Source organism: Terrapene carolina, unplaced genomic scaffold (assembly GCF_002925995.2).
Source record: "Terrapene carolina triunguis isolate 2854851 unplaced genomic scaffold, T_m_triunguis-2.0 Scaffold93, whole genome shotgun sequence".
NCBI lineage: Eukaryota > Metazoa > Chordata > Testudines > Emydidae > Terrapene > Terrapene triunguis.
The window spans coordinates 7,081,140-7,094,691 of NW_020664444.1; the positions used below are offsets into that span (position 1 = coordinate 7,081,140).

The 13,552-nt window shown below is 62.8% G+C and overlaps 1 protein-coding gene across 1 annotated transcript in view; it reads left to right on the forward strand.

Annotated features, from left to right (window-relative positions):
• Positions 1-6,725, forward strand: part of SREBF1 (sterol regulatory element binding transcription factor 1) — a 25,626-nt gene extending 18,901 nt beyond the window's left edge. The window contains 11 exon segments of the mRNA XM_026650730.1: positions 199-460; positions 813-979; positions 1,335-1,461; positions 1,464-1,502; positions 1,987-2,095; positions 2,431-2,540; positions 2,880-3,012; positions 3,318-3,480; positions 4,186-4,371; positions 4,585-4,696; positions 5,356-6,725. Coding sequence (XP_026506515.1) covers positions 199-460; positions 813-979; positions 1,335-1,461; positions 1,464-1,502; positions 1,987-2,095; positions 2,431-2,540; positions 2,880-3,012; positions 3,318-3,480; positions 4,186-4,371; positions 4,585-4,696; positions 5,356-5,579 — 1,632 coding nt within the window. The 3' untranslated portion in view covers positions 5,580-6,725.
• The last annotated feature ends 6,827 nt before the right edge of the window (positions 6,726-13,552 follow it).

Sequence of the window (13,552 nt, forward strand, 5' to 3'; positions counted from 1 at the left end):
CCCCCAATTCCTGCCAGGAAAAGCCTCGCCCCTCCCTGCCCGCCTGGCCCGGCCCTTCCCTGGCCCTGCCCACTTGCCATGCCCTGCTCCCAACTTCCCAGGAAAAGCCCTGCCCTGGCAGAGGCCTGAAACTCAGTAGGGGAATTCCCCACTTCGCAGGCAGCGCGTTAACACCCTGCATCCACTCCACGTTGCCAGGGGGACTTTGCTCAGGCCTCCCAGCACCTGTGGACGGCCCTGAAGGCCCTGGGCCGCCCGCTACCCACCTCCAACTTCGACCTGACCTGCAGCCTCATGTGGAACCTCATCCGCCACCTGCTGCAGCGCCTCTGGGTGGGGCGCTGGCTGGCCGGGCGGGCGGGCGGCTTCCGGCGAGACAGCGAGCTGAAGGCTGACGTGCGCAAGAGCGCCCGCGATGCCGCCCTGGTCTACCACAAGTTGCACCAGCTGCACATGACAGGTAGGGGGCACCTGAGGGCCTTGATGGGGCTGTGATTACTGGGGATTGGGCCAGAGGGATTGGGTCCCCAGTGGGGGGATTGGGGCTGGATATGTGGTTGCCCCATCCCTGAGCAGGTTCCGTGCTAGGCTCTCACTCAGCTGTGCCTGTCCCCCTCAGCCCCGACCCACAGATCTCCCCCACCCCCAGCTATTCCAGCCCATGCCATGCAGGGAGGAGAGGCGCCAGCTGTCCAGCTGCTACCCCCCTTACTCCTGCTTGCACCGTGGGTGACCTGAGCCCTGTGGGGAGACTGGCAAGGCAGGAGCGCCCCCCAGTGCCAGGCTGATGTCCCACATCCCCTCGCCCACAGGGAAGCACGTCGGGGGCCATCTCTCCGGCATCAACATGGCGCTGAGCGCCGTCAACCTGGCCGAGTGCGCCGGCGACACCGTCTCCGTGGCGACGCTTGCCGAGATCTACGTGGCCGCAGCGCTTCGCGTGAAAACCAGCCTTCACCGGCGCGTCCACTTCCTGGCGGTGAGTATGGCTCGGAGGTGGGGCTTGGCTCAGGGGGGGCGGGGCTCCTCCATGCCCCGCCCTCCCAGATTGCAGACACCAACCCCGGGCCCACCCGCTGGGCTGCTTCTAGAGGGGACGCTATGGGAAGCCATCTAGCCCAGCACCACTGGTACCCACTGCCAGGAACCTATCCAGCCCGGTATCTGCACTGGGCCCATGTAGCTTGATATCGCCCCTTCCTGCTGCCTCAGACCTGCCCCTGGAGCTGGCTGCCAGCTCTGGCCGTGGCTCTCTGCCCAGACAGCACCATCCTGCCTGGCTGCCCCTGGGGCCATGCAGCCGGAGGGGCTGACCCGTGTCTCTGCCCTGGCAGCGCCCCTTCCTGTGCAGCGCCCGGCAGGTGTCCCTGTCGCACAGCGGCACCGTGCCCCCGGCCATGCAGTGGCTCTGCCACCCTGTGGGCCACCGCTTCTTCGTCGACGGAGACTGGTCTCTGAAGGGCCCCCCGGGGGCAGTATCTACACCCCCCCCGGCAACCCAGGTCCCCCCCCCCCCCCGCGTCTCACTGCCCAGCTCCGTCTCTGCGTGGCACCAGACTGGGGGTGGGCACTGCCCCGGTGGGAGGCAGACAGGGGCTGTGCCCACACTCCCCCTACTCAGCTCTGCCGATGCCCCTCACCCCTGAGGCTTAGACACTGTGGCCTTTGTCTCCAGAAAAATGGGCCTCTGTCACACGACCTAAAGTGAGCCTTGCCTGCCCTGCCCTTGGCATTAGGGATGCTGGGTGCCCTGCCAGGCTCCAGCCTGCCCTTGCCTTTATTAACATTGTGGTGCCTGGACCCCCTGTGCCAGCTCTGTGCCTGGCAAGGGCTCCAGGGTCTGGAGATGCAGCATTTGGGCTCCAGTGCCCCTCAGCTGGTTCCTCCCCCAGACCAGGATGCTCCAGGCATGGGGAGGTGATAGGGCCTAATCCCCTCCCACCACCCAACTAACAGGCCTCTCTTGGCGCTTCCCATGGGGCCCAGTGGACCCCCTGGCTCAGGTGACCCAGCTGTTCCGTGAGCACCTGCTGGAGAAGGCCCTGTGCTGTGTAGCCATGCCGGAGCCCAGCCCGCCAGCAGCCCACGGAGAAGGGTAAGTACCAGCCGTGGGGCCCAGAGCAGGGATGCACCCAGCCTGCCAGCTCCTGGCTTCCTCCCAGCCTGCAGCACCCGGCCGGCGACCACTCAGTCCCTGTCCTGCAGGGCTGTGGCCTGTCATGCCTGGTGGCCCCTCCCGCCAATGGCTTTGTGCCACCAGCAGGGCCCTGAGCACCTCGGCTCTGCTGGGCTGAGCCATTGCCACCCCTCATCACCCGGAGCCCAGCTGCTTCCCGCAGCACCTCTAATTCCTGGGGAGGGGGCGGGGACCCAGGACGGTTCGTTCTCCTGGCACCCGTCCCTAACGGCTCCTCTCTCCCTCGGCCTCAGGGAGTTCTCCGATGCCCTGGAGTACTTACAGCTGCTCAACGGCTGCTCGGACACCGCTGGCACCCCCAGCTGCACCCTCTCCATCAGCTCCGGCATGGTGGCTGGCACAGGTGAGGCCATCGCTGATCAGTGCGGACGGGGGGCAGGGGAGGGGGGCCCGAAGCCTGGCATGTGGCCTGGCGCTGAGAGGCAGGGCTAAAGCTGCGGTTGGGACTCTGCATGGGCAACTGCCTGGAGCACGCGGCACCCAGGGTGTCCAGGCCGAGGTGGGCGCAGTGATCCCGGGGAGCGTGAAAGTGACTGGCTGGAGATCCAAGGTGGGGCAAGTGGGTGTGGGGGGTGCTGTGCAGGGCAAGGCATCTGCGGGGGGTCGGCCAGGGCAGGCGAGTGTCTGTTCCTCACCGTGATAGGCTGGCTGATGCCATCGGTTCCGTGTCCCCCGCTCGCAGGCAGCGACCCCGTTGCCAAGTGGTGGGCGTCCATCGTCGCCGTGGCGATTCACTGGCTGCAGGGGGACGATGAGGCAGCTGAACGGCTATACCCGCTGGTGGAGACCATGCCGAGGGCCCTGCAGGTGTCGGAGTGAGTGTCTGCAGGGATCGGGGGGGGGGAGCGGGGCGGGAGGTGCAGCGCTGGGACTGAGCTCTGCAAGGGAAATGCACCAGGGATCTTGGGGTGGGGGAGTGACACAGTGTCATGTGAGCAGCCGTGCAGTCACATGATCTCCAAAAGGGGGTGCCCATTCCATCTCAGGGAGCCAGCTTTGGGGGTGAGGCCAAGAGACGGGGCAGCATTGAACAGGGGTTGGTTATCCCAGCCCACCCCTCAGTGCTGGGAGACCCCCGCCGGGGGCACCATGATGACCCTCTCCCCCTCCGCTCGTGCAGGAAGCCCCTGCCCAGGGCCGCGCTGCACTCCTTCAAGGCCGTGCGGGCCCTGCTGGGGAAGCAGGACAGCAGCCAGGCCAGCCTGGGCCAGTGCGAGAAAGCCAGCGGCTACCTGCGGGACAGCCTGGGTCTCAGCTTGCCCGCCACTGGCACCCTTGACAAGGTGAGTCCCTGGGCTGTTCCCTGTGGCCTCGGCAGGGGGGTGGGTGAGCAGCTGTGTCTGATCACTGACTGTTCTCAGCCGTGTAACCGGACTCTCCCCTAGCATGCACCGCATCCACTGAAAGGCAGCCACCTCTGGGGCGAAGCACGCAATGGTGCCGTATGCAGCGGAACCATCTGGCTCTCTCAGGCCACGCATGCAGCTGTCCACGGGGCCTGCGCACCAGACGCACGCCTCTGCAGGAAAGGACCATCCAGGGGGGCGCAGCACAGTGGCCGCAGCTGTGGTGCATTGTAGTTGCATTGCATGTGTGAGAACAGGTGTGCAATGCCCCTGCAGTGCAGCCCAGACGGGGCTTCTTCCAGCACCGAGCGCCAGCGTGCAGCAAGGGACCAGGGCAGCAGTGCCCCCGCTGGGCAGCACCAAGCACCGGCCCTGGCAGACCCCGGGGAGGCGCCCCCAAGCCGTAATTCCTTCGCACCGGCCATCGCCTGTCAATGGGGCATCACCGTAGCCACCAAGGAACTTGGAAAGGTGGGACCCAGATGGGCCAACCAGTTCCATGGCACTGCGGTGGGAGGGTCAGACCCAATCTCCCTGGGCCGCGCCTGCTCTCTGCGGTGTCTCTGTGGGCGCAGCCCTGGGTGGTGTCTGTGTCACACAGTCTGTCCCCTCCCCCTCACTGGTGCCCCTCTCTCCCCCCAGGCAGTTCAGCTCCTCCTGTGCGATCTGCTCCTCGTGACCCGCACCAACCTGTGGCAGCAGCAGATGAATGTCAGCCAGCAGCTGAGCTGCGTCTACCAGGCCTCGGCCCTGGAGCTGCGGGGCTTCCAGCAGGACCTGAGCAGCCTGCGGCGCCTGGCCCAGACCTTCCGGCCAGCCATGCGCCGGGTGAGCCTCGGGGGGGAGTGGCTTGGGGGGGTTCAGCTCTTTGATGGCTTTGTCTGCTGAGCACATGCTTCCCACCATGATTGGAGGCCCCATGGCTGGCACTGTGCCAGGGGATGGGGATGGGGTCAAAGTCCCTGGGTGCAGACTCTCCCTGGGGACTGGGCTGGCGCCGGGCTGCCCGGAGGCTGACTGTCTATGTGGGCTGCTCCCCAGGTGTTCTTGCACGAAGCCACTGCCAGGTTGATGGCCAGAGCCAGCCCCACCAGGACCCACCAGCTGCTGGACCGCAGCCTGCGCAGGAGAGGGGCTCAGAGCAGCAAAGAAGGTGAAGGGGGAGCCTGTGGCCCAGGTGGTGTGGGAGCAGCAGGGGGAAGGGAGCCCAGATTGCCTTCTGCCCCCCAATCTGGGGGGGCTCCGCTGGGCTAGCAGGGACTGGGGCATGTGCCCGGCCCTGCCCTTGGGCTAGGAGGAGGATGCAGCCTCCATCGCTCTGTCTGTCCTGGGACTGCCAACCGGTGCCAGCTGTGGGGCTGTATGGCCGCCCCTTACAAGAGGGGCTGAGACCCAGCAGCTCATGACATGGAGAAGTCTCACCAGGTTAGGGCATGGGTGGACTGGGCTGAGGACTGCGTGCCCGAGTGGCATGACACCAACACACCCTGCCTGTGGCAGCAGATGGGCTCAGTTCAACCTACCTCTGCAGCCTACTTGGTACAGGACTGCGGGGGGCCAGTCTGGGGTGTAGGGATCAGCAAGATCCCCAGTGTGTGGCTGGCAGCGCTAGCGCTGGAGCAGTTGTTGGCACCCTGGGGGCGAGGGGCAGGACCAATCCCCCCATCCATCTTTGCGCATCCCCCTCTGTGCAACGGGCGCGTGATCGTGACCTGGGCCTTCCCCTGCACGGCCCTGTCCCTCCCCTGGGGCCCCTCTGTCCGTGCTGGCGGCCAGTGCTGAACCAGCCGGGCCCTGTGTTTGCTCTTGCAGCCAGCGAGCCGGAGAGCCACCCCACGCCGCGGGAGCACGCCGAGGCCCTGCTGCTGGCTTGCTGCTACCTCCCACCCAGCTTCCTCTCCGCTCCAGGCCAGCGCGTGGGCATGCTGGCCGAGGCCGCCCGCACCCTGGAGAAGCTGGGTGACAAACGGACGCTCCATGACTGCCAGCAGATGATCATCAAACTGGGCAGCGGCACCACGGTCACCACCGGATAGTGCCGTGGCCGGAAAGCCATGGACCATGGGGGTGGGGAGGCCACTGCTCTAAGGGGACTGATCCAGTAGTAACTGCTCCAGCAGGGCTGCTGTGCTGTGTCGTGGCCAATGTGTTCCCTTGCTTAATGGGCGGGAATGTTAGTCATTACTGCTGGGAGGGGCTGGGAGCTAGGACTCCTGGGTTCTATTCCCGACTCTCTTCTCTCACCCTGGGCAAATCACCCACACGTGCCTCAGTTTCCCCACAGGTGTAATACACTTCCCTACCTCAGGGGGGTGCTGGCTGCCAAGTGGTGACACTGTTGGCGGGGGGCTGCCCTGGGAGCAGAGATGCTGTCATGGCGGAGGGAAGGGCGGGAGCTCTGAGGGGGCTAAGTGTAGAGGCTGGGGCTGGTGGGGGGCGGGGTTGCTGCCCGGGGTGGAAGGGGTCCAGCCTGGCCCTGGCTAGAAGCACGCCCCCAGCATGTGTGGGGTGCCGGGGGCTCCATGGCCCAGGCTCTGTGCAGGCGACTGAGTGCTGGCCCTCAGAGACACAGCCAGGCCCTTCGTTGGTACGGTCCGTGGGTGCCGAGGGCTGGGCCCAAAGAGCTTCCAGCCCCTCCCCTGTGCTAGGGCCTGGAATCCCAGCTGCTCTCCTGCCCTCACCCTCCAGCATGGCCCCCCACCCTGCTCCCTGCCCGCCCCAGGTCTCCCTCCCTGCTATGCTGGGGGTGAGCACTGGGGACCTCTAGTGGGGCCTTCTCAGTATTACAGGATTGGTCCCTTGCTCCAGCCCTGCTCCCGCGCCTCCAGGCAAAGCGTTCTAAGCAGCTGCCCCTGCCTCTGCCCCACCGCCCGCCCTAGACGGTGGAAGGCCTCTGACTCCCTCCCACAGCAGCTGGCAGTGCCTACCCTGGTCGTGCACAGTGTGGTGCTGGGCATCAACTGCGGGGGCTTCAGGGAAAGGGAAGAGGGCAGGGCTGAGGTGGAGGGGGGGGGTGGGGGACCCTGGCAGGGGTGCATTCCTGGAGCATGAGGGTGACCATGCCCCAGGACTCACAGCATTGCCCCCCGCCCTGCCTTGGCCCCTTCGCCTGCGTTTCCTTTTTAAAGGTTATTTTCATAGTTGGAGAGTTTTGTACAGACGATTAAAGCTGCTTATTTATAGCTGTGCCTGTGCTGGATGGGGGGGCCGCTGGACTCGACACCCCACCCTGGGACGGTCACAGAGCGCAGCCTCGCCAGGGCCGGGCACATTTGGGGGTGGCAGTGGTATCGCCGCCTCTCCCCAGCAGGATCCAGCCGGGGTGTGTTTCATCCAGCCCAGCACCTGAGCCCGCAATAAACAAGGCTCCAGCTGCCACTGCTGCCCTCGGCCTTGCCCGCCTCCGGTGACGCAGCCTGGGTGCAAGGAGCGTCTGGCCTGGGCCTCTCCTGGAGGGGCAGAGGCACGAGCATGGACCCAGCAGGACGTCCCTGTGCCCACGGTCTGCTCCTGTTGGCTCAGGGCCAAGCACTCAGAGCTGCTCCCCTAGTGTTGGAGCTTTTGGCTTTTTCGTGTTGCCATGGAAATCTAGGGCCGAATCCCCCCGGGTGCCTGGCGGGATGCAGCGCGAGTGTCAATTCCCAAGGGCTGGTTGCTAATATGGCCCCTTTTGCTGCAGAAATTGGGGGGCCCTGTCTCTGCCCCCACATTTCAGCTGAACAGAGGCTGACCCTGCTCCCTTCGATGGGGTTTGTAGCTCGCTCCGCACAGCATCCCCCGAGCACAGCCTGGGAGGGCCTAGAGGAGCTACTCGGCTTTAGGGGTGGGGTCCCCAGAGCCCCCAGCTGGTTCTAAGTAGAGTCACCATGGTCCTATCCCACCCTCCTCCAGCTGGGAAAGGGTCTTGGGCAAGCCAGGACTCCTGGGTTCTATTCCTGAGGGCCATTGCCTGGCTGCATGATCTACGGGGTATCACTCCGCCTCACTGGGCCTCAGTTTCCCTTGCTAAGGGCAGGAGGGAGGTGCGTGTCACAGGGGCACCACCTGTGACGCACATGGGGAGGGCAGAGGCACAGACTCCTCCTGGGGCTGGGCTGTGAGGGGGAGAGGGGTGGCCAGGGGCTGGGCCCAGCTCAGCCACCCCAAGGATCAGAGTCCTGTAGGGTGGCTCAGGGTTGGCCCCTTTGCTGGGTACTGGCTGGGCCCCAGGCCATCAGCACCCAGCAGAGCAGCTTGGGCTGGGCCAGGGGGGCGTATGGGGCTGGGAGGAGCCGACCCCAGGCATGGACGGTGGGGGGGGAGAGGAACATGGTCTGTGTCCCAGGGCAGGAGGGCTGAGAGGAGCCAGGCCCAGTTTTGTGCTGACCCCCACCTCCTCAGCAGGGAGGGGAGGGGGACAGGGGAGCAAGCTGGCCCCTCCTCCACTCCCCCCGCAGCTGCTGTCAGGGACAGGGTCTCTTCCTTGGGGAGGGGGCACATCACCCCCACCTCTGAGTCTGAGCCTCATCCATATGAGCTAAACCGTCACCACACCCCCCACTGCCAAGCGTCGCACGGGGCCTCCACCAGGAAGCCTGGACCCGCCCCTTGGAGCAGAGGCTCGCCCAGCCATGGCTGCTCCGCCAGGGCACGCCCAGGGTGGGCATGGGCAGAGACAAGCTGTGTGCCCCACTGCAATGGCTGGGTTTCTGCCAGAGGCCTAGGCACGGCTTGCCTGAGCGATGCTGGACGTGGGGCGCGCTGCTGGCGCACGTAAAGCACTGGGCGGGTGAGGCAGTCCCAAGGCGGCCCTGAGCAAGGGGCGCGGGGGAGCAGGAGTTTATTAGATGCTGGGTTCAGGCCCCAGGAAGTGGTGGCAGTCCCTTTGCGTGAGCTGTTTAGGGGTGGCTGTGGCCAAGGCCAGGTTAGGGGACACTCCCGCAGCAGGCAGGGGGCTGGGCACGGCTAAAAGGGCTTAGCCGGCTCACCACCCCCAGCCAGTAGGCCTAACGGGAGACCTCCCATGGGGTTGTGTAACGGCAGGAGCACCGCGGGCACTCAGTGGCACCTGCGCAGGGCAGCACTGGCAGTTGAGCCAATGCGTTGGCGTTGGCGCAGCCCCATGTGTGCACATGCAACCCCCCCCCACACACACCCTGCGCTCCAGCCCAGCACTACGGGGGGGGGGGAGGGGGGGCTGCTTCTCAGCCTGCAGGCCCCAGGGACGGGGCACGGGGGATGAGCTCCCTGCCTCTATCCAGCCAGGAAAGCGGGGCTATGGGCATGAGTCTACCTGTGGTGTGGGACAGCCTCCCCCCCCACACACACACACACACACACCTATCAGGGCAGGGCTTATGTGACCCTCAGGCTACTGTAGGCAGGTGCCTGCCCCACATGCCCGGCTCCCAGCAGAAGGGCAGGGGCACCAATGCGGGGTCACTAGTCACATCCTCAGGCTTCAGCTGGGTTGATGGGGGCGGGGGGGCAGGACTCTGGCTGGCCCCATGGTGGAGTAGCCCAACAGGGCCTATGTCTGTGCAGCGTCTGGTGCCATGGGGCCTCCCCCCCAGTTCTGTCAGTGCCTAGTGCGCCGGTGTGGCACATCACTCCCCCACTAGGGGGCATCACTCTCCTCACTGGCTCCCCAGCCCTTCGCGCTCCCCGCCTGCCCCCAATCCACTTGGCTCCCTGCACTGGCCCGCCTGCCCCATGCCCCCACGCTGCTCCGCTGGCTTGGCAGGGCGTTTGCGCTGTCAGCACCGGGGCCGGGGCCTGTGGGAGCAGCAGGACAGCAGCCCAAGGACCAGCCCCCGCCCCTGCGCCAGGCATCCCAGCCTACGTATGGCTCATTGCTACCGAGGGGGTCTGACTGCTGAGCCTGCAGCTCTGCACCCAGCTCGGTGCTACCACCGGTGGTACCATCACTGGCCTAGATCCCTGCAGCCCTCGGCATGGGACGTTAGCCTCGTGTGGGTCTGTCGCAGCCCTCGCTGCCCCCTGGGGCTCTCATCACCCCTCCAGTCCAGTTAGGGCGACCAATCCAGATCTAGCTGCGCTGGGACCTCAGGGGAGCCGTTTCCAACACCGTGTTGTGCCCCAGCTAGGCACAGCAGCAGTGCCCACAAGCAGTGGGATACCCCCTGCCAGCCCAGCCGCGGGAGCCCGGGCTGTGCCAGTGCCTGGTATGTGGCCACCGCGGTCGGGCAGCGATGCAGCCGCAAGCAAAGCTGGCAGACAGAGGCTGTGGCTCTGGGCAGTGAGGCTCCGCAGGTGGGAACCAGGCTGGAGATGGTACTAAAGGCCAGCTTCCCCCAGCCATTAGGCCATGCGCGGCAGGTGGCAGAGGGGGTCTGGAGGCGGCCTACAGGGTGGCTTTGGGGCTCCCTCTGGCGGCCGGGGGGCCGGGGAGGGGTGCTGCTATGGCAGAGGGCAGGGCGGTGTTTGCATGAGCTAATGATACCTGGCCAGACACGGCCGGCAGTGTTGGTGGGAGGAGACCTGAGGGGACCCTGGGCTGGGGCAGATGCAGGAAGGGGCTCCGAGCCCAGAAACTGGACCGTGCTGGGCTGAAACCAGGGGAGTCAGTGGAGTGGGGGAGATGACATGGTCAGGCCAGGAGCAAGGCTGGGTTTTGTGGATACTGGCGAGGCCCCAGGAGGACGCAACAGTCAAGCGTGGGAGGCGGACAGGGAGCTTTGGCTTGCTGGGCCGAAAGAGACAAGCAGCCTTGCAGAAAGCAACCAGGGCACCAGCCAACTGCGGGGGTGAGCAAGACCCATCCCCTGCTGTGCTGCAGCATGAAGACAGGCTACCAGCCTCGCTGCCCAATGGGGGCTGAGCCGTTCTGGCATGGTCCCTGAAGGAGGGCCAAGGGGAGGAAAGGAAGTTGTAAAGGCAGGCCAGAACTCCATTTGCTCATGTTAGCCTGGGGATGTGTGCACAGCGGGAACCCTCCTAGGAACAGATGGGAATGGGGAGTCAGCGAGAACCACTGCTGGTGACAAAAGGCCCAGCGGGAAATCACTGTTGCAACCTGCATTCTTTTCCTCAGCTGTTGCCAGGGGAGGAGGGTCGGCGGGAGAAAAACAGGCTACGACTGGACGTCCACATACTTCCAAAACAATTGTTGAATCTTTATTGACGTTCTGAATGCAATGACCTGTTTTTGACTCTTAAGGAAAATAAACATCTTTTAGAAACAGCTTGTTACACACAATCTTCAGTGTGAAGCAATATACTAATAAGTACACTAGTCTTAACATTTACAGTCTTCATATATATTATATATATGTATATGTATACATATATATACACTATATAATGAGGCAATATATAATACACACGATTTACCATTTTACAGTCATATGTACAAGATGCCACTAAAAATAGCCAGGATGTCAGGCAATGGTGCCAGGGACGCAGATAGTTTTTTTCCCATGGTCCGTGGCAAGCTTCTGAAACAACAGACATTTCTTGGCCAGCAAACATTGAGGGCGAGGTGAGTGGTGGTGAGATGGCTAGCCAAGCGTGGCAGCATGAAATGCGCACACTACTACCAACAGACAGGTTACAATGGGTGAATTGGCTTTGCTTGGGGAGGGGTCCAGATTCTTGTCTGGCGCAATGCAACAACTGCTTAGACTGTTGGGGATAGGCTGGGGGTTGTTGCTCACATCCAACCATGTGTGATTCCAACCCGAGTGTGATGTTAAACATCTATCATTTCTCTATCTATGTAAGTAGAACCTCAGCGTTACAAACGCGGCGGGAACCGAGGTTGTTCAGAACTCTGAAATGTTCGTAACTCAGAACAAAACGTTATGGTGGTTCTTTCAAATGTTTACAACGGAACAGTGACTGAAGAGAGCTTTGAACCTTTACTATGCAGAAGAAAAATGCTGCTTTCCTTTTAGTTTTGTAGTAGTTGACGTTTAACAGTCCTGGATTCGCTTTTTTTTTTGTTTTGTTTTTGGTCTCAGCTGCTGCCTGATTGTGTAATTCCGGTTCCAAATGAGGGTGTGGTTGCCTGGTCAGTTCATAACTCTGGTGTTCGTAACTCTGAGGTTCTACAGCAATTCATTTTCAGACGGAATCATTCTTTCTGGCGTCTGGCAGCATGGCCAATCTTCAGTAACGATCCCATCTAACACACTTGGACAAATACCAACCCAAACTGCCTCCGACCCCTTTAACCTGTGCGTGCGGCTCTAGCTCGTGTCTCTACGTTGCTGACTATCATGGATCTGATTTTGGAAATCTCCCGTAGGTCGTCTCATGGGTGTCAATGGGCCAACACACCCAAGGGCCGGGCAGGTCTAGGTCTGCGCTAGCAGGCTGTTTCCGTCCTGTTCAGCCCAATCCATTTACTATCCCTCCAGCCCCTGTGATGGAGGCAGCATTCCCGCAAGAACAAAGAATGGGCTGTGACATCATGGAGTGAATCAGCTAAGTGGCAAAGGGGCCAGGTCACAAGTGTCTCTGCAACCAGCAATGCTGGGGAACCAAAGACACGGAGTGCCTGTCTGCCGGTTTGATGGGGGGGAGTGTGCGTACGTAGGGAAAGGAGCTGGTAAATTCCGACAGTTCTAAATGGTTGCTGGCTGCTCTCCGAGGGCGATTCTAACGAGGGGCGCTGGAAGGTGGCCTGGTTAGGCATCTGTGAGTTCAGGACTCACTGGTTTTAAAAAAAGGATGGGAACAAAGCTAGAACTGCTTCCAGCCCCAGCTGCCTCCAGCTGGAGCCCAGTTAGCCAGCCCCAGGGGTCACCCAGCCCAGCAATGAGAGCGGGCACTGCAGACCCCATCCCCTCTCCCATCACATGGGCCTGTTTTTAGAGCCCGCTTTTAAGTGGGAGGTGATGCCAGCGGCTGTTTGGGCCGGCTCAGGCTACAGCTGCTCAGCGACTAAACTGTCTGCTCCGCATGGTGGCTGCCAGCTCATCCCAGGGTACGGCGAGGCAGCGCCCTTCGCCCATCCCAACTCCCACCAGCACCGGGGCACAAGGGGAGGCTGTTGAGCAGCACAGAGCAGATGAGCTACTGTCCTTGCGGAGGTGAAAAACGCTGGGGGGTCTGAGTGGCCCAGAAGTCCAGTTTCCAGCACATCGGTGAGATGGGAGATTGGCCCAGGTGTGACCCCCAGGGCAGGGTGCTGGGTGGGTGTAGGTGGCCTCTCAGCCGCGTACCGAGCCAGGCCAGCCCTGCGGAGAGGGTGAGATCTGACAAATCTCTGCCCAGCAGGGTGACTAGGACTAATGCCAAAATCCACATCTGCTCCTTAGAACCCAGCTGCCAGCCAGGCCCCTTGGTCACTCTGTGGTTCCTGGTTATGACAAGGATGCACTCTTATCTAGCCCAAGCAGCGGGGAAAGGGCAGCCGTAAAGCTCACCAGCACACATGGCGGGGGAGGAGGGAGGGATTGGGACTTTGCATGGCATACAGCAGCAGCAGGCAGCATTGGGTACAGAGGGAAGAATGGCGTGCCGGGTTGCTGAAGCCAGCAGCCAGGCCAGGGTCCAGACTGGTCTAATGGATAAGTATTGCTTGTCACTCCCTGCCTGAGCTGCTGCGGGTGCATAGAGCAGCACACACCAGTACACAAGTGCGGTCCAGAGGGGGTGGGAGAGGGGGCAAGAGGGAGGCGCTGAAGGCCCAGAGACAATGCAGGGAGGCGGGGTTGAGATCATTTTAATGAGCCAAACTCCCTTTTCCCGTCCAGAAGCTCAGCCCAGCCTTCAGTGTGGCTGCACCAGGGGAACCTCTGAGGGCCGAAACCACGTTTCCGCCTCCCCGTGCACACACCAACTTCCACCCCCCCAGCGTCTCCCGCAGCAGCCTCTGCCAGTCGCCCCCCGCCTGCCCACGTGCGCCCCCCCCCCGGGGCTCGCGGCAGGGGACCGGGGCTGAAAATGAAAAACCAAACCAAAAGAGCAAAGTGTTGTTTCAAACATCAGGCCATTTTTTTTCTCATGTCGAGCACATATATACAGACAGACACCATGAGGTTTGCTGAAGGCAACATCTCAG